The 25,460-nt window shown below is 40.6% G+C and overlaps 1 protein-coding gene across 2 annotated transcripts; it reads left to right on the top strand.

The window, feature by feature from the left end:
- On the top strand, window positions 1-24,690 carry cend1 (cell cycle exit and neuronal differentiation 1). 2 transcript variants are annotated; one of them, XM_008108296.3, is made up of 2 exons: window positions 1-161; window positions 18,127-24,690. In XM_008108296.3, the coding sequence occupies exon 2, from the start codon at window positions 18,334-18,336 to the stop codon at window positions 18,751-18,753; it is 420 nt and encodes a 139-aa protein (XP_008106503.1). In that variant the 5' UTR covers window positions 1-161; window positions 18,127-18,333; the 3' UTR covers window positions 18,754-24,690. The 2 variants fall into 2 exon arrangements, with proteins under 2 accessions (XP_008106503.1, XP_008106511.1); XM_008108304.3 differs by having other exon boundaries at window positions 18-165.
- Window positions 24,691-25,460: the final 770 nt, after the last annotated feature.

Raw genomic sequence — 25,460 nt, 5'->3', positions numbered from 1 at the left:
CATCATGCAGGTCTGGCGCAAGGCACTGTGGGAAACTCCCAGGCTGTTCCTCCCTCCTTCCTTTCCCCTTGTTCCTCCTTCCTCCTCCTCTGCGGAACATCCAGCTCCCAAGGTGTGACATCAGCCAAGGCCAAGCAAGAGGCGGGAGTCAAGAGAAAGGGGTCGGTGAGATGAACTGGCTTTTCTCTTCTTCTTTTTCCTCCTGGGTTTTCAGGTCCCGGCTGGATTTGCCAGCATCTCAGGACCTGGTGTAGGTTTGCATGTGGGTGGAGGAGGGAAGGGGGCCGCAAGGAGGATGGATGGCCTTGCAGGCCGAGGGTCTGTGCATGTGGGAGAGATGTGGGTGCACAGCTCTGCTCCCCCCGGGTGTGCAAGAGACTGCAGTGACAAATGGCGTTTGCATCACTCTGGGTACCTTTGGCCTGATCCTGGAAACTGATGCTCCTACTGTCCAGAATTGGAGTTGGGGACAGGTTCCCCTGGATTGTACCAAGCCCCATAACCAGGATTCCTTCCTAAGGTTCACCTTCTCCCTTGAAGGTCGACAGTGGGCGTGAGCATTTGCAGAAAACGGAGATTACCCCCCCCCCCCTTCCATTCCCAATCGATGGCTTATTTATATCGCAGGACGTCACTTGCCTTTTGCAACTACTCCTTGGGCAGATTACGCTGCCTTTTTTTGCATAGTGCTTTGCCTTGCCGAAAGGAGAATTTTCTCATGGGGAAATTACCATCTATCCTTTTAGCTCCCCTACAAGGGAGCAGTAGAAAGAATGAGTAAAACATGCTGTTGAAATCTAGGAGTGCAACTGTTTTTAGTTCAGGATTTTAAAAGCATGGCTGATGATGCTTGGTAATGAGGCACGTCTTTATTTTAAGTCGCTAGAAATCAAAATATGCCCAAGAGTGTTGTCGAAGACTGGAATCACTGGGTTGTTGTGAGTTTTCCGGGCTGTATGGCCATGTTCCAGAAGCATTCTTTTCTGACGTTTCGCCCACATCTATGGCAGCCATCCTCAGAGGTTGTTGAGGTCTGTTAGAGACTAGGCAAGGGAGGTTTATATATCTGTGGAAGGTCCAGGGTAGGAGAAAGAACGCTTGTCTGTTGGAGGCAAGTGTGAATGTTGCAATTAATCACCTTGATTAGCACTGAAAAGTTTTGCATCTTCAAGGCCTGCCTGCTTTCTGCCTGGGGGAATCCATTGTTGGTAGGTGTCAGCTAGCCCTGATTGTTTCATGTCTTGAATCTCTAAAAACTCTAAAATCAGGACAGTAAATAAAAAAACAACACTCTAAAAACAGGGGAATTTCAGACATGAAACAATCAGAGCCAGCTAACACCTCCCAACAATGGATCCCGCCAGGCAGGAATCAGCCAGGCCTTGAAGATGCAAGGCTTTTCAAAGCTAATCAAGGTGATTAATTGCAACATTCACACTTGCCTCCAACAGACAAGAGTTCTTTCTCCCACCCTGGACCTTCCACAGGTATATAAACCTCCCTTGCCTAGTCTCCAACAGACCTCACACCCTCTGAGGATGCCTGCCATAGATGTGGGTGAAACGTCAGGGGAGAATGCTTCTGGAACATGGCCATACAGCCCAGAAAACTCACAGCACCCCTATGCCCAAGAGGGGTCAGGGAGCACCTTTTTGATGTAAGGCTTTGTTTTTAGGGATAATGGCACACTTTTCTAGCTTGAACAGCCAATCCTGTTAGTTTTATGGTGCATTTTGTATCAGTTGTAGCTACACTGCACATTTAATTAGCCATGAATCCCAGAGACAGAATGCCAGAATAAGCAGAGTTTCTTGCATCCCAGCAAACATGTCTTCCTCCTCCTTTGAAGTGACATTCCTTTGGCTGTCCTCCTTTCCTTACGAAGTGCTGGAGATGTGTATATGTGTAGGTGCTTTTGTGCATCAGCATTGTTCTATTAAAATAATAGGGGGAAATAAATAATTTCCACTATGATCAGATTTACAGTTTAAAGGAAAGGAAAGTGAGAGGGGGGCTTCAAATGAGCACTGATATGCATATTATGCAGTGGAAAATTCTAGACAGGTATCAAATGCATGTTGAACTGGAGGGCACTTGTGTGAAGCTGGAAACTAAGATTCGGCAGACATCTCTGCCTTGCTTACTCCTATATACTATGATGCAGGCTTTTTCTTCCGGGGCAACAAGGGAGGGAGGAAGAGCGAGCTTAATAACCAATTCTCTAAGAACGTAGGATGCAAATTGTCTTCTGTCATAACCTGGAAGAGCTGGCTTCCTGTTTCAACAAACAAGGGCTGTTATTTTCAACTTGCAACATTAACACCAACTCGACCATTGCAGTTATTTTGTCATAAGACGAGATTTGCAGAAGAAGCTTGGACATTTTTATCCACCATATATAACTATAAAAATATATTGAGTGGTGGACTAAGACACTAGAAGATCAGGGTTCAACTCCTCATTGGCCATGGCTTTCACTGGATGATCATGAGCAAGTCCCATTCCCTTAGCCTCAGAGGAGGGCAAGGGCAAACCCCCTCTGGAAAATTCTGCCAGGAAAACCCTGTGATATGTTTACCTTCTGGTTTCCATAAGTTAGAAATGACTTGTAGGTACACAACAACAACCACCACTACAGATACACTCTATCTGCTATAGTTCTATCCTATGAAATTCGGGGCTTTGTAGTTTATTTATTTATTTATTATTCAGACTTATATGCCGCCACTCCCCTAGGGCTCAGGGCGGCTTACAAGAACAGGCTAAAATCAACAGTTTAAAAACATCTTAAAAACATCTTTAAAAACATCCTAAAAGCACCTTTTAAAACATCAATAACAGAACTCAAAAGCCTGCTCCATTCTCTACTCAATTTCCTTGATTTATATTATGAGAGCTGTCACACAGCAAATTGTAAGTAGCTCAGAAAACTAAAAATCTGAGAATACCATAATAATTGGATTAAAGTTATACATGGGAGTTACACATTTGTGGATCCTCCCAAGTAATTAAAAACTGAAGACTTCTAAAACCTCTGCACTCTGAGCAGAATTGACAAAGAGGGCTTTTATATTAAGCGATAGGGGCTGTTACTGGTTCTAAAATAGTAATTCCAGATCTAACAGAACATAATGAATACCAGGCAGGAAACAGCCAGGCTTTGTAAGCTGCCAGGCTTTTCAGTGCTAATCAAGCTGGCCAATTGCAACATTTATACTTGCCTCAGGCAGACAAGAGTTCGTATTCCCATCTTGGACATTCCACAGATATATAAACCCTACTTGTCTGGTTTCCAACACCACACAGCCTCTGAGGGTGCCTACCATAGTTGTGGGCGAAACATCAGGAGGGAATGCTTCTGGAACATGGCCATACAGTCTGGAAAACTCACAACAACCCAATAATGAATACTACTTGTTGTTTCCACCCAGTTTTCCACTTCATTGTACTTTGAAGCTTCAGCACAGTTCAGAGAAAGTTAGATACAATCAAGCCCTTCTGAATTCAGTGCAGCTAGTCCAATGCAAACCAAAATCCATTTATTTTAATGGGTCTTGATGGTGTCTAACTCATTCAGTGCCTTTGGTTCTGCAGTTCTTACTGGTCAGTTTTTTTTTCCAGAAGGAATTAGCTGGGTCTATGTTTTTATTAGGTATTTAATAGTAGATGGATACTTTACAGTACTTCCATTCAGGTTATGTGCTCATTCCCTTCAAAAAAATGCCCAAAAGATAAGGACTTTTGTTTTCTTCTCTGGTCAAGAATAGATAGGACTGGCTTCTGAGGAAGTTTGATTATTATTTGCTATATAGAGCATCAGAATCTCCAGGTTTTCCCATATCCTTGGGATCTGAATGACGCTTCTGACAGCTATTTATGCCAGTGACGGTCTGTCGTAAAGGTGTGGCATAGAAATTTCAAGATCCCCATAGAAACCAGCCATGGCTTGGCAGTTTCTTTCCCCTCACCCACTCATCTGGCATTCTGCCATTGCTACCACTTGGCAAGTTTTAAGAGCTCAGTCATGGCATCCATTTCCTTTGGTCAGGCCTTTGAGGAAGAACTCACTGCAGCAGAAGGAAAAGAGATTTTGCTGGGTTTTTGCTTGTATGTTTGTGTTTTTTTCTCCAATAATTTTAGCATAAATAATTCACCATGGAAAGTGTGTTGGCAATGACTTGATGATGCTTGTATTTTTTCCTACTAAATCCTATTTCAGCACTGTTGGAGAAAATTGACGTAAGAGGAGTGTGGATTCTGGGTAGGCCTGGGATTGCCAACGGAGAATGTGCCATTGTTTGCTAAAGGGCACTGCCTTCAGCTGAGTAGGGATCTCTTGTCTGTCTGCAGTGGATTCTTAAATTTCAAATGCGACACAGCAGCTTTGGGCCAGCGCCTGTACAATTTAGAAGGTCTTGCAAAATCCTATCCTGTCCTTTGCTCTACTACAGAGGATCAGCTCAGAGACTTACATGGCACTGTATATTTCTGAATTCAGTTAGAGGAGAAAGAGAGGTTGCAAGTCATCAAGAAGTCTGATAAGCTAAGCAGAGCAGTCACTCTTTAAAAACCATTTTCCAGAGTTCTTACATGGCACTGAATTTTTTGTCCTTTCTTTTGGGTTTGTGAATCTGTTTGTCAGAGACACAGGAGAGAATGTCCACTTACAGAATATGGTGCATGTCTGTATGTATAAAACACACAAAACAGGTGGAAGAGTTACATGGTTGTGACTCATAGGACATTAACAGTGAATAAATACTATATTTACATCATGGTGAACTTGAAAAAAGCTCACCTGTGACAAATCTGGACCTGCAATTATCTTCAACTGTACATGATAGTTAGTAGTGAGGAAGAAAATGAGATATAATTACTGGAAAACTGAGCTGATTTGTATGTTCATTACAAAATAACAAACTGTGATGGTGTTGGTTTTCAACAACATGATTCTGGTGGAGATGTATCTCCTTCTTGAGCTTCACAATCAGCACCTTTATGGTGCTTCGTTCACCCCTTCCTCTACTGATTGTGAAGGTGACATTTCTCAAAGGACATGGGCATCCTAGTATAACTGGCTTCCTTCATCAGTTTAGTTTTCTTCTATGTTCATTTATCCAGATGTGCTTCCTCTTTTCAAACTTGCTATTAGATATGGCGATTAAACGGTTAAGTAGGAGCAATGGGGCTGGCTCAGTACCAAGGTAGAGAGGGGCTGAGTTTGCCCCATTATTCTTAATGATTTTCACCAACATATCCATGTTTTTTGTGTGTGTAGCCAGTTCTCAAAGGAATAAAGTGTCTGGAGCAATGTTAGACAAACAGGACCAAGTTCAGTATGTAATTGCTTGGTCACTAGACTCAGAGTGCAGTTAGTCCCCATCCCAACAGTGTACTTCTTTAGTTTTTTTTTCTTATAATACAGGGTCATCATTCATTTATGGGTTAAATGTAAAACAACTTTGCACTGGGAAAAAATCTGCATAGTACTGGTAATTTGAACACAATTTCTGTGTTGAAAAAGGGGAGCATTCCTTAGCTTTTCTTTGAAGCACACTTTATACTTGGAGATAAAGGGAAGAGCCAGGTTTGCAAAACAGGCGTGAGGTGAGGGACTGAAAAATGAGACTATGTGGACAAGAACATCGTCTGCCTTTTTTGTTTTGCAGTCACACACATGTACACACACACATTACTTTGCATGGACACAGTAACATTCTGGCACTTTCTCATTCCTCTTAACAGGGCTGCAGGTCCAGGTTTGAAGGGGCCCCACAGCAAAATGCCCACTCTCAGGCTGTCAGGCTTCATCTTAAATCCATATTAAGAGTGCCAGTTCTTCAGGCCTGACTCACCAGTTTTCATGGGCCATCTCAAGGTGGGAATCAAAAGCTGCACATTCTCCAGTTTTGCTTGACTGCTCTAAGCCAAAGGGAAGGGCTGTGTGCAAATGCTATAGTTTGCAAGGTTTAAGTTGATTTTGCTGCTGCCCTTGACAAAGGCTCCCCTTGGGGTCTATGTATGTACTTAGTTAGCACCCTCCCTGCTTCCCAGTTATTGTGGCTCCAGGGCTCACCCTTTATCCTGCTCTGGCTAGAAACATATAGGCTAGGTTAAATTTTCATTATCCTCTCAGACACTGAGAAAGAATAATCCCTTCATTTCACCTTGATCTGGACAGAGAACCTTTAGCTAGGATTTCTGTCCTAATTTCCAACAATAAAATCTGCTGAGAAACCCTAGGGATGGGGATAATCCAGAACTGGCAATCCTAGTTAGTGAGCTTCTCTGGTAGGCAAAACTGCTCCCATTGAAGTGCAATGGTATATAAAAACAATGGCTCCTATTTGTCTCTGTGTGTAGTGTCAGAATCCCAAAGTACAGTGTCTCCTCTGAGGAAGCTGTAGTCCAAGGGCTGAGAAGGTGTGTCCAGATATTCTGCTTTGGTCAGACCTCTCCTGGAATATTGTGTCCAGTTCTGGGTACTGCAACTCAAGAAGGATATTGATAAACTGAAGTGTATCCAGAGAAGAGCAACGAAAAGCTAAAAAGGCCAAGCCCTATAAGGAATGGCTTCGGTAGCTGGGTAGGTTTAGCCTGAAGAAAAGAAGGTTAAGAGAGAACACATTGAGGAGGCAGCAAGCTTATTTTCTACTGTTCTGGAGGCTGGGACATGGAGCAATGGATTCAAACAGCAGGAAAAGAGATTTCACCTGACTATTAGGAAGAATCACCTTACAGTAAAAGCTGTTTGATTATGGAATATCCTGCATCGTGGTGTGGTAGAGTCACCTTCTGTGGAAATTTATTTTCAGTGTGTGTCACTGCATGGTAAGGTGTTGGACTGGATGCCTCTTGTGGTCTCTTCCATGATTCTATGTTGGATTAGAACTCCCATCAACCCCAGCCATCCTACCACAAACAGGTGATGGTCACTGTAGTCCAACAATACCTTGTAGCCCAAGCACACCCCATCCCTCCTTTAGTTAGAGAGAGGGATAAAGACTGGTGGATTACGATAGAAAACATAAATATCTCATCAGTAAAATGTGGGTCAGCAGCATGAGGTTATGCCTCATGAGTTCCTGCTTGCTGGGACGGGGGATTTGCAATAACATCTGTTCCTGTGTTAACGCTCATGTGGCCATGATGGCTGCTTTATCCATTATGAAATCCTTAAAGGGGAAGCATTTGTAGTGTATAAACTTACGTGTGCAAAAATCATCTGTGACCGATGGCAGCATGGAAGTGTACAATTGCACTGGGAGTGAAAATTCAGTTGAAAGTTTCATTGGAGAACTTCATAGGGAGCCTTGCCTTGTCAGAAGAATGTCACTTGCTGAATATCATCCATTGTCCAGGGATAAATATGAGGAATAGCATCTTAATGCAGGTTACTTCTTCTGGCTTGAGACAAAGATATGGAGATAAAAATAGGAACCATCCAAATTTTTACTGGCTGCAGAAGGAAGGGCAGAACTCATCTCCCCACAAATCATGGGTTTTCTGCAAGGCCAGTGCTACATCAAGATAAGATCAAGAAGATCTGACAAGGGGTAGAGATTGGAGTGTATGTGTAAAATACTACAGAGAGTAGGTACAGGAAGATTACAGCGGTGGCTTTTCTGCTATTCTTTTTGAGATTCTGGAAATCCTTCGTCTCCTATTCTGCATTCTCTAAACGATTGCCTCGAACATTGGGGGAGTCATTACTCACTCCCAGTTTTGAAGTAAAACTCAGCTGCCAATTCAGTTGGTTCCTGTACATGAAGTGGAGAGGGGCACCATCTTTCCTTGGCCTCAGGCAGCAAAATGTTTTGGGCAGACCTTGTAGATCAGTGGTTCCCAACCTTTTTTTTTTTTTTTTACCAAGGCCCACTTGTTCAGGGGCCACTTTGACCAGGGACCACTTGGACCAGGGGCCACTGTGACCAGGGCCCACTTGACCAGGGCCCACTTTGACCAGGGACCGCTTGACCGAGGACCATTTTGACCAGGGCCCACTTTGACCAGGGACCATTAATAATAATAATAATAATAATAAAACTTTATTTATACCCCGCCACCATCTCCCCAATGGGGACTCGGGGCGGCTTACATGGGGCCATGCCCGGGAAAAATACAATATAACACAATATAAAAACAACATATCATAATACAATTACAACAATACAATAAAGAATCATATACAGTACAACACAAAATCCAAAGAGCAGTATAACAGGGCAGGCCGCACTGACACTCAGTTAAAACTCGGGGTGAGAAAAAGGATAAGAATAAAACCACAGGGAAAAGATAGCAGACAGTCTAGAGCAGGGGTCCCCAAACTAAGGCCCGGGGGCCGGATGCGGCCCTCCGAGGTCATTTACCTGGCCCCCGCCCTCACATATAATATTGATAATAATATTATAATGTAATACAATATATCACTAATAATAATACTATATAATATTAATTATATATTCTATATTACATATAATATTACTAATAATATTACAGTATAGTGGTATAGTTCAATATAGTAATATATAATGCTAATATTGTGCTATGCTAATAATATAATATATTGTATGTACATATAATTTGTAAGCCACTCTGAGTCCCCTTTGAGGTGAGAAGGGTGTGATACAAATGTAGTAAATAAATGCAGTAAATAAATTTCTGAAATGACTTGAAGGCACACAACAACAACAACAACAACCACGCTAATTAACTTGACTATCTCATTGGCCAGAAGCAGGACCACACTTCCCATTGAAATCCTGATAAATTTATGTTGGTTAAAATTGTTTTTATTTTTAAATATTGTATTGTTCTTTCATTGTTCTTGTTCTTGTTGTTGTTTTTGCACTACAAATAAGTCATATGTAGTGTGCATCGAAATTTGTTTGTATTTTTTTTCAAATGATAATCCGGCCCCTTAACAGTCTGAAGGATTGTGGACCGGCCCTCGGCTTAAAAAGTTTGAGGACCCCTGGTCTAGAGGATAAATAATGGGGGCGTAACAAAAGCATGTAACAGTTACTCTCCGAAAGCACATCGGAAGAGCCATTCTCCAACATTAGTACCGAAAGGGTCACGAATCAGTTTTTTCGTCAACTTTAGATTCAGTTTGGTTATTTGGGGTGCTGATTCAGAAAATTGCATTGGATAGACCACGTCAGCTCTAATTTCTGGTCAGCAATGGTCAGTTCTGTGGAAAGGAGCAAAAATAACATTAATAAAATAAAATAAATTTTTAAAAAGGAAGGAGGTTTGTGGATTGGATTTTTGTTCTCGCGGCCCACAGCTGGGCCACGGCCCACAGGTTGAGAACCACTATTGTAGATAGAAGTATATTGAATTCATGAAAATATATCTGTTCCTCTTCTTTGGATCATTTCATTACTTAATTATTCAGGAATTATGAGTTGTTGCTACAATGAGCAACAGTAAGTAGGCTAATGAATCTACTCTAGATTTCAATCTGAAATTTAAATAAGGCATTCAAGATTCATCATTACTACCTGCCCTTGAGACTATCCCTTTTTGTTCTCATTTGGCCAAATTATCATTTTCTAAATGAAGCATTTTTGCCTCATACAAAGGCTGGATCATACAGCCTTTCAGAAGTAGTGTGGCTGCAACTCCCAGCATTCTCTACCATTAGTTATGCTGGCTAGGAATGCTCAAAGTTGCAACCCAACAACTGGAGAATTATGCAATTCCCACTCCTGCTCTAATACACAATCATGTGGTAGATTTCTTGACTATGCGGATTGACCACAATAGCATCCTTTTAGTCTAATGCATAAAACTCATTTGTCTTTTGTAGGCTGGATGGAGCATGTCCTAATGGATACCAAAATATTTCTGCTTCTACTAACTGTTCTTTGGCTCTGCTATTCTTTAACTCTATCCAGGGCTGAAATGTAGTCCTTGAGACCCTTCCTTAATTAAAGTTTGATCATCAGGTCAAAACAGCTTCTATATTTTTGCTTTAGGTTTGATGGTATATTTTCTGGTGGGCACTAGATATTTGAATGGAATGCTCAGGTATCCTAGAAAGAGTTATGGCAACCTGCTTTCTTTCCCCTTTCTTTGCACTAATCTACTCATTTTAGCAGAATGTGGAAGAGATGGCATTATATGCAAGAGTGTGCATTTTTGACAATAAATAGGCAGTAGGGCCATTCCTTTCTTCTCAAAGCAATGCATATCCCACCGTTGCCATTTCTTGGAGGCTACTGAGAAAATGCTTTTAAGACATTTTTTGTTATTTGGGGGGTAGAAGGATGTTTCCTCTTCATGGCAACCTCATGATTTTCATAGGGTTGTCTTAGGCCAGGAATCCACAAAGGTGATTTTGCCAATTCCTTCTGTTGCAATGCATCCTATGGCACCTGCTATTCGTTGGTGGTCTCTCATCCATATACTAACAAGAGCTGCTTAGCTTCCAAGATCAGACTGAATCTATGCCTAGAGTATTTAGGCACTTACCTAGGATTGATTTCTGTAGGGGAGGTCTTCCTTTTTATCTCAGCAGTGTTGGAGGACATGAGAGAGAGCCTTCTTGGTTATTGCACTCCAACTGTTGAATGTCTTCCCCTTGAAGACCTGATTGATGCCAACATTTTTTTCTTTCCAGCGTGAACTCAAAACATAGCTTTTTTATTAAAGCCTGTTTCAGTTTATCATTAGGTATATACTTTTAAACATATGTATGGATTTTAAACTTTCTTACTCTTTCAAAATTGTTTTAACTTGTTGTTTTAATGTTTAATCTGTTTGCTGCTCCAAGATCTCATAATAAAAGGATGAGGCAAAAGTATTTTAGTAAATAAATAATTTAATAATGTTTCAAACTCAAGGGAAATGCAAACTTCAAGACCAAAAAGATTCAACACCAAGCAAGCTCTGTTCCTGCTTGATGGGGACCTGCTCTGTTTCTTTTCACACTGCCAACAGGACGAGATGCTTACAGAGTTCTAACAGGGTGTTATCGAAACCCCAGGACCCCAAGAAGGACCCCAAAACCTGCAGCCATGGAAAGGTCACAATAGCCAAGTCCAAAATGGCCTTTCACTGAAAACTTTATTTGAGCTAACCTCCACAGATAACTTTTAGCCTAGATGTACAAGTTTCACAAGCACTCATACGGAACATAGGAAAACCACATTGCCCCTTCAAGCAGTAGGCGTTATCCCATAACGCTGCCTCTGCACACCTAACAATGGAGCCAAACCAAAAGTCATGGACACTGCCCGATGCCTAACCTCTGTCCTTCTCCTGGGAACCCACTCAGGGTGACTAACACCCATTGCTATGCATTGTTTCAGCAGCATGGACCATTGTCCTCACTCAGGCTGGGACAACTAACATAATTTATTTATTTATTTATTTGCTGCATTTTTATCCCACTCTACCTCAACCCCGAAAGGGACTCAAAGAGGCTTCCAAATTGGTAATTATTCAATGCTTCATTAAAACATAAAAACAAACTAAATACAAAATATATCATTAGCACCCATTACCTCAAACCCACCCACATTCTTTCCCTCACACACCCCTTGAGAGACAGAACCAGAAACAGCCACAAAACATCAAACTGAGCAATGATAACTTGCTAACATTCACTCCAAAATCAGAGACCAATCAGCAACAATGACAGACAGTAAATCCCAGAAAACAAGCCTGTAGATCCTAGCCGACCACGCTCTAGTGAAATCAGTAACCAGGGTGGCAAAGTCCTTTGTTTCAAACTGATGTTAGAGTGCTATAAATATTTTAGTATATTTGCACTCAGTTATGTCAGTTTTTGGAGTGAAGACTCTGCTGACATTCACACTTGACCATGGTGAATATACATACCTCTGTTCTTCGCCTTCATCCCATCTGCGTCTTGTTTGGTCTTTTGGGAGCTAGACATGCCGGACCACTGAATCCACGGTTCTTGGGAAACTTGCTGAAGTCCACTAAAGGGGTTTGAGATAGAATTTGAGCCCAGGATTTTAATATCTAGCACTCTGGGGGATTGGGGTGTTAAAGAGGAAGATACTGGCTGAGGAATAATGTAGTCAGATGCAACAAATGAACAACGAATTCTTCAGAATTCTGAGGATCTTTTCATACTGTACATTTATAGCATAATGATTCCAGGTTAACTGCCATGAAATGTTGAAATTTGCAGTTCAGGAAGAAGTACTTAGACTTCTCAGCCAGAAAGCTCTAGTGCCTCACCAACTACAAACATCATGGCAATTAAACTAGAATCATAGATCTATAATTGCATAGTCTGAAGGGGTCCGTTCAGGATTTCAAAATCCTTCTCACCAAGAGGCCTGCAGATGGTTCTGCATGCAGTATATACCTGTCTCTGTTCCTGATCTAATATCTTTTCAGAGCAGTAACGGCGATCCTTGGATGCAGAGCATGGCGGTTGTAGGAGAAAAGAATAGGCCTTTTATAATTATGATTCTTTACTGGAAAACTAGGGTGACTCATTTATTTAATGCAGGGTAAAATTTTCTCAGTAGTTCAGGCACAGGACAAAAGAGTGGTATATTTAATTTATATTCTTCTAAAAACCAGAGGTACATTTTTGAGAGCAAAATGAAATGAAAATTGAAACCATACTAATGACAGGTGCATAATGCAGGAACAGGAGTCAAATTGGTGGGTCCTTCAACAAATCTGCCCCACATACACTGTGCTACATCTCCCATAATCCCCCAAAGCATTGTTGACAAGGAATAATGGGAGCACTTGTCCAGCACAGAATGAAGTCTATGGACTGATATTGGTCCTCAAGTCATTGACTGCTAGGGAAAGAAAGAAAAGAAAGGAAGTAAAAAGCAGCAACAACACCTTTCTGAGGCCCCTGAATTGAGTGTTCCTACTAAGTCAACTTGGGGATGCTGGTGGTTGTAGTCCAGCAACATTTCTAGGGGCGCAATTTGCCCATCCTTCTTGAAAGGAAGTGTTTCTATTCTAGGAAGCCTGGAGCAAGAAAACCTATTGTGCAGTTTAAGTTTTGCAAGAAATTTTTCAGGAATGAGGAAGGCGTAAAGGAATTCTTCTTTTAAAAAATGATTCAAGTGACCAGCACATGTTTGGAGTAATTCTGACAGTAGAATCCTTTATATTTTTATTTGGAAGGATGTCTCATTGAACTCCCATGAAGGGATACACACGGTGGTAGCTGATATCGTCAATGTCATTGGGGTAATGATTGAATGCCAACCTTTAATGGAGCTAACCAAAGTGCTGAATCTATGACCTGAGTCATCATTCCTAAGGGACATGGAACACCTTGTGGGGATAATTTAAACTCCTCTCTCCCCAATGGATATAAAAATAAAAATGTCAACATTTTATCTTCCCATGGTGCCCCAGAGACAAAACATGCTGTAGCCTAGATGTATGCAATAATAAACCTCGCATGCCTCTTGGCTTTTTATCCCATTGACTCTGATTAAGCTCACCATGATATCAAAGGAGACAAGATATAGGTCTATGTTTCTCCTTCTGTTTAATTGTGTGTCTTGTTAGCCTTCCATCCTCTCCTACACAAATGGAAACTTGTGATTTGAGAGGGAAAAATGCTACTGCAGGATGGCAAGGAAAGCAAAAGTGCCGTGGTAGTGGTGGGAGGTGGGAGAGACTGAGCTCTTTAAGCTGGCATGTTTCCCCACCACAACTGTAATGCTGAGGCAAAGAAGTGTGAAGAAAATGCAGTTAATAAATCAAACGTGAGGCAGATCTGAGACAAAGGAATATCAAGGAGCCATATGCTTATTCAAAGTTGGGAAACGGTGGAAAGGTAGGGGCCCCAGGAAAGGTTTTTATAACAATAGAAAGTGAGTTCAAGTCATTATCTGTTCACGTTGTTTCTAAAAAGGCCTCTACTGAGACTAACATGGAAATACCCCACCCATGTCCCTCACAAGAGCATTTGGGGATACATTTTTTTTTGCAAAAATATTGTTTGATCTCTGGCAAGTTCAAAACATATTGGAGATGTCCTCCACACTCACTAGACAGCATTAGCCTTCTTACAATGTGAGAGCAACTCTAGGATGAAGAATAACATTTTCACAGTTTTTCTTTTATTTTGGAAATATTTTGCTCCAATTGCTAGTCCCAGCTAAAGTAGAGGTATTATTTCAATGGTTGAATATTTAGTCAGCCCCAATATAAATTGCAGGGTGTTTTTTTTTTTTTAAACATCGGCTTTGTAAAACTTTGGGTGGATTGCAGTGCATAGATGGATGCAAATCCACTTTTCCCACTATTCTGCCTGGGGTGGAAATTGTTTTCTGATAAACACACATTGTGCAATGGCTATAATGAGCATCATTCTAAAAATTCATCCGGTTGTTCGTGGACCAGCATGGAGCAACAGAAGTTTTATTATTCATTGCCTGTCTGCCTTGGAAGAGACAGTATACTTTCATATGCCATTGAAAAGACATTTGACTATTCAGATGGTAACAAGAGATAAATCAACTTTCCCTATTTGTTTTCATTTTTGATTGAAATAACCTCAAAAGAAGAGAGTAGGGAAGGTTTGGCAAGATCTTCTCATTTTCAGCAAGTCATGTTATTAGAACTATATTTAGCTTTGCTGGGACAAAAGCTCCCCTTGGGGCTCTGAAAATCCTGCGGGTTTATGGAAAGATTATTACTAATGAGCACCATTTTCTTTGCTTATACTTTATTTACAAGTATACTAGTTGTGTGCCTTGTAAGGCCACTGAAGCTCGGTGGAGCAATCTTCCCCAAACTCATGCTCTACAGACTGTCTTTGGGTTTATGAGAGCTGCAGTCCAGCAGGTTGGGAGAACACCAGGTTAGACCACCACAGATTTTGGGGACATTTTACGTGGTCTCGTCTTTTATCTAGAATTGCACAAGGAATATGTTGCAGCACTTTGAGGGGGCACCACACACACCCATTGGCTGTGTGACAAGAGAACATAGTGGGTAAAGTGCTGAAGGACAGAATTCATTAGCCACTGAATTACCCCTAATTAAAGAAGGGTGGTATCTATTTGTTACATTTTGATTCAGCTATTAGTCCACTCAGATTCTGCTCATAAATTCGGCAGGAGATATTATAAATTTTGTTTCAAAACCCAGCTTCGAAGTTATTTGAAGAGGCCTGGAAAAGGGGTTGTCTCGTAACATCCTTGAAAATACCTTGAACTTCGTGAAACATTTACTGAAGTATAAATTCAGGTTGAGCCTCCCTTAGCTTGAATTCCAAAATCTGAAGAGTTCCAAAACTAAAAACCTTTTGCTGCTAGCTTTTGCTTCCCCTTTGGGGCAGAAGGGACGAATGATCTGGAGGAGACAAATGATCAGGAGGACGACAGTCGTCTCTTCAAAGGCAAAGGTGGGCAGCTGGCAGCAAAAAGAGATGCATGCAGGGATTTCAAAATCCAAAACAGAGAACACTTCTGGTCCCAAGCATTTCAGATAAAGGATATTGCTCTAAATTCCATTATTTCTGTAACCTCATGAATGTCATATTACTCTTTCCAAGAAAACTGGAAATAAACCACATGAATTCATTTATAACCAATGGGGAAAGATTAGCAGTGTCTATGATCAAGAACCTTTTTTATGATCAAGAACAGGTTTTTAATCTAGGCTTTGAACCTTTTTTTAACCAGGATAAAATTTTCTAAAATTTCAGACAGCATGGCCAGTGCCCATGGTAGCCTGGTGTGAGATTCATAGAGGTGTAGTAAGTAATATTTCCTAGCCTTGTTAGTAAACAAATCTAATAATGCATATGAAGATATCCATAAGAATTTATTGAAAACTGAACAGAATGATTACAAATCTAGTTGAGTAACATGGTCTTCTGAGGTTTCAAAGAGTCTTTCCTAGCAATGATTAGAGATGTCAGGAATTTTACCTAAAGTTTGTGTACAGTATGTAAGCTCTATGCTTTACCACTGAAATTATAATTTCCTCCTTGTGATACATCTAGTTTGTTTTATTTAATTACTAGATTTCTACCACCACATTCTCTCTTTCAAGGCAGCTAACAAGAACAAGAAAAGAACAAGTATAAATTAAAAGCATGCGGCAGATTAATTAAGCAATTAAAAAGCTTTAGAAGCAATTAAAAACTTCTGGGTCGAGGCTTGAAATGATTGAATAAACGTTGCCACAGACAGAATGCTGTTAGTGAACTTCCTGTAGAAGGTCATGCACTCAGGCCTTTCCCTGCTTCCTCTTTCTTCTTTTTCTTTTTGATAGTTCCCCATTTGCACTGCACTCTTTAAAAAAAAAGAGGGGGATTCATTTATTTGTTTTTTTCCTGCTGTAAACCCCTACCCATGCTTAGAAACACATTGAAAAGTAAATAGCAATAAAGTTATGCCATCATCCTTTGAAAAAGTACAAAGCAGAGGTGTCTTTAGCTGTAACTGATACTAGACAATAATAGAGAGTTCTTGTTATGCTTCTGACTTCTGACAACCCTAAGGCAACCTTATCAGAATGGTTTCTTGGCTAGATTTGTTTAAAGAGGCTTGCTTGTACCTCTCTCTGAGACTGAGAGAAAGTGATTTGCCATAAAGTCACCCAGTGGGTTTCCATGGCTGAGTGGGGATTTTACCCCTGATCTCCAAAGTCATGGTCTAAATCAGGGTTTCTGAAACTTTTCCAACTTTATCAGACAGCCAGGGATAAAGCAGGGGACAGGAGGAAAATTTGCGGGGCAGCGGAGGGGACCGTTGCGCTCTGTTCCCTTTTGCTGGTTTCCACCCTCTTCTTTCCTACGACCTTTTACCCATCTGTCCCCGCTTCCTCTTTGGCTCCTGTTGCCTTGTTCAATGAGGAGTTGGGTGTACATCAACCCCTCTGAGCTCTGCTGTATCAGCACTGCCAGCACAGAGTCCCACAGAGGCCTTCCAGAAGTAGCCATGCATCGCAAGATGGGCTCGGAAGGACTCCGTACAAGCAGTGCAAAGAAGTGGGGAGAAGATGCTTCTCTTGCTTCATCTGATGAGGACCTTAGATTCATGATCCCTTTCGGCCCAGGTGTATAAATATATAAAATAGGTGTAAAACCAAACATTTACTGATAATAAATCAGCATTTGCAAGGCTTGCAAAGCAACCTAATATTCCTTTTCGTGGAGTACACCTGAAGCAAAGTCTACTATAAGCATTGCAGATTTTTTTTTAATGAGTGGGGTTCAGAAACCTTTTACTGTTGCCAAATCTTTCGTGACCCCAACACTAAACCCTGTGCTGGGGCAACAGAGTCCCACAGGCGTTGTGACTTTGTGGGACTTCGTTTCATCAGCACAGAAAAACAGAGAGAAGATCGTCCCAAGCCAGCATGGGAGAAATCCTAAAATCATGCAGTGAATATGCAATATGTGTCCCTTGACTATCTACATTTCAGGAAACTTGAGGGAAAATCAGCCCAAAATGCTTCTCCACTCCTGGAATTAGACTCCCAATGCCCTGATTTGACACACAAATGCTGATTTTTGGTGAGAGGGCAATTGCTATCCTTAAATACCAAGAAATTCTCACCAAATAGTGATTAGGACTGACTTTTTGTTCTCAAACACATCACTTTTTGGCTGTTGTGCAGGTGACCAAAGATCTGGAGAACCTTAAAATTTCTGACCTGCACTGTGTGCCCAACCCTGTACTAGATCACTGGTCTTAGTTGGTACATCTAGATCTACTATGCTGGGCTTATGACAGCAGCACTCCTACTGAAGAAATAATACACCCACCTCCCAAAGTGGAGAAATACACTCAGCTTCCACATTTGCAGATTTGACTTTTATAGGTTTGATTATTCATTGATTTGATGTAAATGCTTTCTCTATGAAATTCTAGATCCTCTAGTGCAACTCTATGGCCAACTTCCTCCAGTCACACTGGATGACCTAAAGATTCTTTATAGAGTACACCTTTCCATGAAGCTCTAGGTTCTTCAGTGCATTTCTATGGTTAGTTTCCAGCAGATCACAGAGTCATGCTAGAGAGGTATTCTCTCAGATAAAAATATAGCAATTTCTGTGCCCATAATCCCAGAGAATGTGGATGAATGACTGTGCTGCTCCAGAAGATAACTCTGACCCTTCTGTTTTATTTTTTCCCCTTGCAGATTCCATAACATGGTCCAGGCAGAATATAGTCTGAGCAGGACATCCTCCAGGAAGACCAAAGGCCAAGCAATCTGAAGCAGCCCTTTTGGATTGGCTTGTGAGAACCAAGTGAAGAAGACAGCTCCAGTAGCCTCTTTCACATCCTACGCTTGGCTTTGATCTGGGAAGAGGAATAGGAGTGATTCTCAACTGCACGGGAGAGGGGTATGGAGTCCAAAGGGAGCATCCGAAGTGGAAACAAAGCTGATGCCAAGGCCGCTGGCCTAGGGAAGCCTGAGAAGCCCAGTTCTGGCCCCACTGCAACTACTGATAAGAAAGAAACCTCTTCAAAGGAGCCGTCAGCTCCCGCCACCAACCCAGTGAAAAAAGGGGTGCCAGCAGCAAACGAGTCCAGCATGCTCAATGACCATAGCAACATAAAACCCAGCCCCGTAGCCTCCGAGGGTGCAGAAGCTGCCGCTCGTACTCCCGCTGACTCTGAGCACCAAGCGAACAACACAGAAGAATCACCAGGTGGCGGCTGCAGCATCTTTGAGAATATGAAGCCTCTGATTGTCTTTGGAGGAGTGGCGGTGGCTGCCATAGCAGTGATTGTTGGAGTGGCCATCCTAGCCCGAAAAAAATGAAACAAAACAAACCCCCAAGAAGCTCAAGGGGGAGCAATTCCCTGGGCAATGTACAGTTCCTTTTGAAGCAAATGCATGCGGTAAACTGTATACATACTTATAAATATGCGGTCTATAGAGAGAGTGCTAGGTAGGCAAAATGGCAATCCTGCCCACTGTTGTCTTCAAAAACAGTGAGTCAGGGTTGACCTAGTGTGAGCACTTTGTGCCCTTGTGCTCTATTGTGTAATATAGCTTGGCTTGCACCACTGTGTATAGATGGGCTTTTTCTGGTCAGTGTAAGCTATTGCTTTGTTGCCTTTCCATAGCCCCTTTCCCCACCTTTTGTCCAGGTGTTCAAACTTTTCATTCCAGTGTTTCTTTTAAGTTGGGTTGTGGTAGAACCAATGAAAGGGAAAGCTCCCCATCCGCAGGATTGTCTCTTCTCACCTCTGTTCTCACACACCAGAATGTACAAAGATGTAAAAGGAGGTTTAACCTTTTCTCATCTAAGTTATGACTGGTGTCCCCAATATGAATCAAGTAGCAAAAGTACACACTTATCTGAAATTGCAAAGTTTTACTTGGAGTCTGGCTGACTAACCCTCAGGAGTTCAAGAAGGTGACATGACCTCCTGAGATTTTCATAGTGTAGTCTGAAACCCAAAAAACTATGATTTCAGCCTGGCACACCAACCTGCGATATAGCACTCATGACCATGGTGGTTTAGAACAGCCAACAAATAGAAGGAGGGCACCAAACACAAAAACCCATGCTAGAAATGAAAAAACCTAGAACAAATAGCTGAAATGTAGTGAAGCCATTCATTTGAGTTGACATTGGATATGTCTAGAGTTTTCTTCTTGCGCCTTTCTAGTCAAGTGAAAACTTGAGGCATCTGATCCTGTGATGGCAAGCTATCTTTGGCAAGCTATCTTTGTAAAATGTTACCGAGACATTTTTAACTTTCCAAATATTTAAATTGATGTGATTTGAAACCCGTGGAAGTGCATAAACCCTTCTATGTGTATGGATTTTAAACTGGAAGACTTCACACTATTTTTGTGCAATGAATGAGGTGGAAGAAAAAATAACAAACAGTTATAAATTTTTCTTACTTGTGCTACTATGCTCCTTTGGACTGGATAGATGACTTATGACTGGTTGCTAAATCACAATTCCACAGGTAACACTGGAGGTGACCAAAGGAAGGATATAATCCTGTTTACTTTCCTTAAAATAATGTGGAAATTGAATCATTGGAACCTTCTCTCTTCCTTTATCATTTGAACTGGTGGATGTTTAGGATGGCAAGAAATGCTGATACAGAGGTCTTCAGACAACTTTGCTATTCTGGTGGCTTTCCTAAAAACCAAACTGAGAAGGGAATGAAGAAATCAAGTATCATTTTTGGACAAATCTTCCAAAACTCTTTTCAGGACCACAAGAACGTTGGAACTAATGCAGTGATAATGAAGTGACAAACAAGAAGCTTACATTAGAATCTCTATTTTTGCTCGGACTGTAGAAATGTGAAAGTGGCAATTAGTGTCAGATGACTCTTATTAAAAAGAAAGCAGACTAATCTAATGAAATTAGTCTTTATAAAGCCTTTTTCAATATCAAATCACAAAAGCAATCAAGTATGATCTTGGTAAAAAGTGAAATCTAAGTGCTAGATTTTTAGCATTTGAAGTCTAATTCTAGACCCACAGTTTGATCCCAAAATAGAATGAGATGGTGACAGCGGCAGAAGTACAGTTTATTATTGTAAAGAACTTTCCCTCTTTCTCTCGTATTTAAGGCTGTGAGGTAATAGCTTAGGTCTATAACGGAATCATTCACCGAAAGCCCTTGTTTAGCACTGTGGCCGCCCCCAGTCTGAAAACACCTGTATTCTTGTGTGAATGTATACAACCTTCCCTAGCCCTAACTTATTTGAGAATATCTGTGTGTCTATATTGCTGTTTCTTGAAGTCTTTGTAAGGCTACAAAGCCTGTGGTCTTTGTAGAAAAAAGCACCAGGCAACCATTCTTTGCACACCTGCATTCACACAAAGTGTCCCTGTTTTGTGTCATTTGCATGCTGTCATACATCACTCCCCAAGCCATGTTTTCCTTCCAACAAAGAATGTATGGTTAGCTTGATGATGAATGTGCTAGAAGTTGAAAAGATCTACTTCTAAGGAAGTCCCTTTCAAATTGTTAATCTAAAATATTCCTATGGTGTAACCAGGAAGAAAGAGTGGGTGATGCACATGGAGATCACCATACACAAATCCACCCCCTCCTAAGTGTTCATATGTGTAGACGTGATGGCGGTATAATTCTGAACCTTTGATAATCTTTGGAAACAGAAGGTTGCTTTTAGTGCTGATCCCCATCTGGTGTCTGTAGCTGTTCTTCAGCTCTTCCTGTGTTGGTTATATGGATACAGGACCTGAGCCTAATTGTGTCACGAGTTTCTAGTGCAACATCTCTGATATGTCACCCTGAAACAAGAAACAAGGCCCTTGCCATCCTTATGACAGCGCAACCCTGTGGATTTAGAATTTTTGTACAAGCCATGTGTCTACCCATTTCTTCATGGAAATTGTGCTTGATGGCAGCGTAGACCCCGTGATGGGTTATGCTAATCATGATGGGAGCCAATGTCATGCAAGCTGCCTAATGCACAGTCCCAAAAACTCACTTTTGTGTGTGTAATTAGATGCTGAACAAAAAAGAACATATCACATCAAAACCTGTGGCTCGAATGTGAGATTTGTGGGTGCTGGCCCCAATTTAAGTTTTGATAACTTTTTTTCCAAGCTAGTCTTTCTAATGTTATTTTTAATTTGTCTTTGCCAAACTCTGATAGTGACAAAATATAGTTTTCTTCCAGCACAGTCACACAATAGCCAAACTATTGTTACATAGCACATCAACTTTACCATTATTCCTTTGAGTCAGTGGGACAATGCCCCAACTCCTTATAACTACCCTATGAGATGAATGAGACTCACTCTCAGGTAAGTACGTATAGAATTGCAGCTGACTTACTTTGTGACTAGTGCTATAGACTATTAGTTAAACACAGTGCAAGCTGGGCTGCCTGTGGATGGATGGTGTTACTACAAGAAATTCCCCATGCAGAACAAAGTAGGTAGAAGGAAGAGTGGAAGAGGATATCCCCCTTCTTCTCCCTCTTCTTCCCACCTCTCCCTCGCTCCCTGTCCCCCCCCCCCACACACACACATACATATGCACCTTCAAAGGAGCCTAACTATGTTAAATGCTTTCTCCACTTGTCAAGAGATTGCAATCATGCCCCTCCTCTCATTAAACAGCAATTTTAATTTCCTAGCATTGCTGAGAATTTGCCTTGGCACACCCCTTACTGTTCTTGTGTTTGGCATACGTCTAGGATTTTTTGTTGCCATGCAAATGAATTATGAATTATGGTTAATTTCATCATAACCACACAGTACCAGGGTAGGAAAGAACCACCTTTTCACTTAATGAGTACAGCCAAGTGATTAAGAGTAAATAAAGCTCCTGCGAACAAATTGAGAGGATGTTAATGTATGCATAAAATTGATGTTTAAAGCTAGCTGGCTCAGATATAACATTGCTGCTACTTACGCTAAAAAGAAAATGCTGTAATTGTGCCATTACAAGTTCATGCTCCATCACTCTCTTATGCTCCCTGAGTGTGGTTTCTTTCAACCAAATGTTTATTTTCTATCAGCATCCAGGCAAGAATCTCCGAAACTGAAGAATATGATGGTGGAGGCCTCTTATTAAGGCTTTCCTCTAATGCTTTTTCGCTTTTCAAATCACCTTTTCCTAGTTGCCTTTAGCTCTACACTGAGACCTATTTCTTTCCTAATTGTGCCAGCCCTTTCACAATATTAAATTATATATATATAATTCCACTTTAACTGCCATGGCAATATCATATGGAATCCTTTGGAACTTCTAGTGCCTCCGATCAAACTGCAAACCTCAGGATTCCATAGGATGTAGCCATAGCAGCAGGTATCATTGTATTATTATAATTATGTAGTGTGACAGGACTCTTTACAAGTGTGCCTGTGTGAGATTTGTGAGACTTCATTCACATGTTGGAGAGAGACTCCAAGCTCAGAAAGTTGTATTTTTACTATAACTTCCAGCATTTATTAGCCAACACGACTGCTGCTGTGTGTATGAGAGAGTAATCTGGAAGTGGAAAACCAGGAGAATTATTCAATCAAAAATTCCACTCCCCAATTTTTTTTGTTGGTGTTGAATATAATGGCTAGAAGTGGTGGTGAAACACAAGTGGCTGATGTCTGGTATAGTCTGAATCTGAAATAATAGCATTTGTCATTGTGATGTATTTCAAAATGTGATCTTTCTCCTCTTGCAATCTTCCCAGATTCCTTTCCTTTCATTTTTTGGAAGCTCTGCTAGTAATCTGATACATGGAGTTTGGATGGGAAGAGGATTTTGGGGTTTTTTTGGTCATTCATATATTTCTAAACTATAGCTAAAGTCCATAGTGTTTATGGGCCTTCACTTTTTCTTCTCCATACAATGGAAATCCTCCTTTTCTAGGCAGAATTCTATTTTAATTAAGGTATTTTTCAATGTGAGACTGAATTCTTCTCCTAGATTAAAACATGCATTGAGATGTACATAAGGAGCATATTTTATTATTTCCCATATTAATAGTACAGTATTTATGTATAACTAAAGGACTAGAATCCCAAACTCCCTTGTCTGCGAAAAATAATCCTGCTGTCATTTTCCACTGCAGCCCCAACAACTGAAAGCTGCTTGAAGCAGCTTGCTAACACTGGCCACAACTGTTAGAGGCCATTGTGCAAGATATATGAGTAAGGCTTGTTGCAACACCTAGAATTGAATTAAATTCTGCCCAGTGCTTTGCAATCCAATGTTATCATTGGTCAATTTTTCTACCACTGTAATGCCACCTAATCTCCAACACTAACACGATGAGCAAGGAAAACGTAAGCCTGTCTGAGCATTCCTTTTGTAATGTGTTTATTGGTACCTGTGTTCGACTCCCACCCCTCTTTTAATTTTCATATCTTTCTAAACCAGTGATCAAATGGAAAATGCATACTTGCAAATGGGAAATGCTAGTTTATTCAATCTGAATGTTCACTATCTGCTTAGGGACCACTTGGAATAAAATGGTAAAAGTATACTAGATGACCCCCATAGCATATGTCATTACAAATATAAATTAAAATATCAAAAAGTATTTCTAAAGGGTCTTTCCACTAACTCTAATCATCTTTATGATAATTTTTAAGTGGAACTTGTCAATTAACATCTTGATTTTCTCCCTTAATAAACAGACCCAATTATCACTCTAGGCCTGTGTATAACATATTGATTTGGGTTTCTTTTTTTGTTTTGAAATCGGTTGTTAGAAACAAAATTTCTCAAAGGGAAATGGAAATCTACCAACAAACTAAGCTAGAACATTAATTTGTACCTCTTTTCAATTTATAATCTGCCGATGCTTCTATGGACACTTTGTATGGGCTGCAGCACAGCTCCTAAAACAGCAAATAATTTTTTCCTTTCCCATATAGTACTCTCTTTTATTTGAATTTTAAAATGCGTATAAATGCAATAATGCAGGTAGACTAGAAATACTAGATTGAAAATTAAAGTAGTTTAGCTTGTCCCATTGTGACCTACAGTGTTGTATGACACCCAACGCTGTATCCTAGCATTCTCAAGGCTTTCCTACGTAGCTGAATCTAGTATTAGCTTTGAAAATCCATTGTGTGAATGGCGGGTGGGTTGATTGGAAATGTGTACGCTTTACACACCGTATGTTGTTTGCATCAGAAGCTATATGGCCACTCCATATACTATGGAACTGTAAATGATTCCCAATATACCTGTAACTCTTATCAGGATTGTGTGAAATAAACTATATATATATGTATGTATATTGTACAAGTCCTATAGTGACAATCATTTTGTGTTTTATGTTTGAGTTTACATATACATTTGTGTTTTTATAGGGGGACATATATATAAGGCATATAGTTTGGTCTTGAACTCATGCTGTCTACATATGTATCTAAACATGAAGGCAAAAAGGAGGCCTTATTTTAGGGACCTTTGCAAATGGAGAGTAACAAACATCATTGCCATTTGTTCAGGCCAGGACCTTTCGGTTCACTGCGGAGCAGAAAAATATATAGTAAAAAGCAAGCAAGAATTACTTAGAACAATATTCAGAACATCTCTGCTGAAAACACATTTCCAGATTTTATTACATGAATATATATTATTTATCATTAACAAAAGCAAGTGAAAGACCTTCAGTCTCCTTTGCTGTTGTTTCTTCTCTTATTTCTCTATTTTTCTGGAAAAAGATTTAAAATATTATTTTTCACACCACATTCAGTTTTACATCACTGTTTTGTTTTCTTTGGTCTGCAATGAAATAGATTATTGCATTAAAGGTAACAGCCAAAATCCTCTTGAGGATTTACACTGGTGGGACTGGGATTACCTCAATGTAAAGATGCTTTGGGGTGTTCTGCAAGGAAGTATCTTTCCACAGTATGGTTTTCACCAACTGTACAATGACAGTGAAATATTGCTGGCCACAGTGTGTTGGGCAAGCTTCCCTTACTCTCCAGGGCATTCATGGAATATACACATAAGTATAACAACAAAGACTTACACATTGCTAGCTTCGAATAGGATC

The sequence above is a fragment of the Anolis carolinensis genome, chromosome 1 (assembly GCF_035594765.1).
Source record: "Anolis carolinensis isolate JA03-04 chromosome 1, rAnoCar3.1.pri, whole genome shotgun sequence".
Taxonomy (NCBI): domain Eukaryota; kingdom Metazoa; phylum Chordata; class Lepidosauria; order Squamata; family Dactyloidae; genus Anolis; species Anolis carolinensis.
This window is presented reverse-complemented; position numbering and strand designations above follow the sequence as displayed.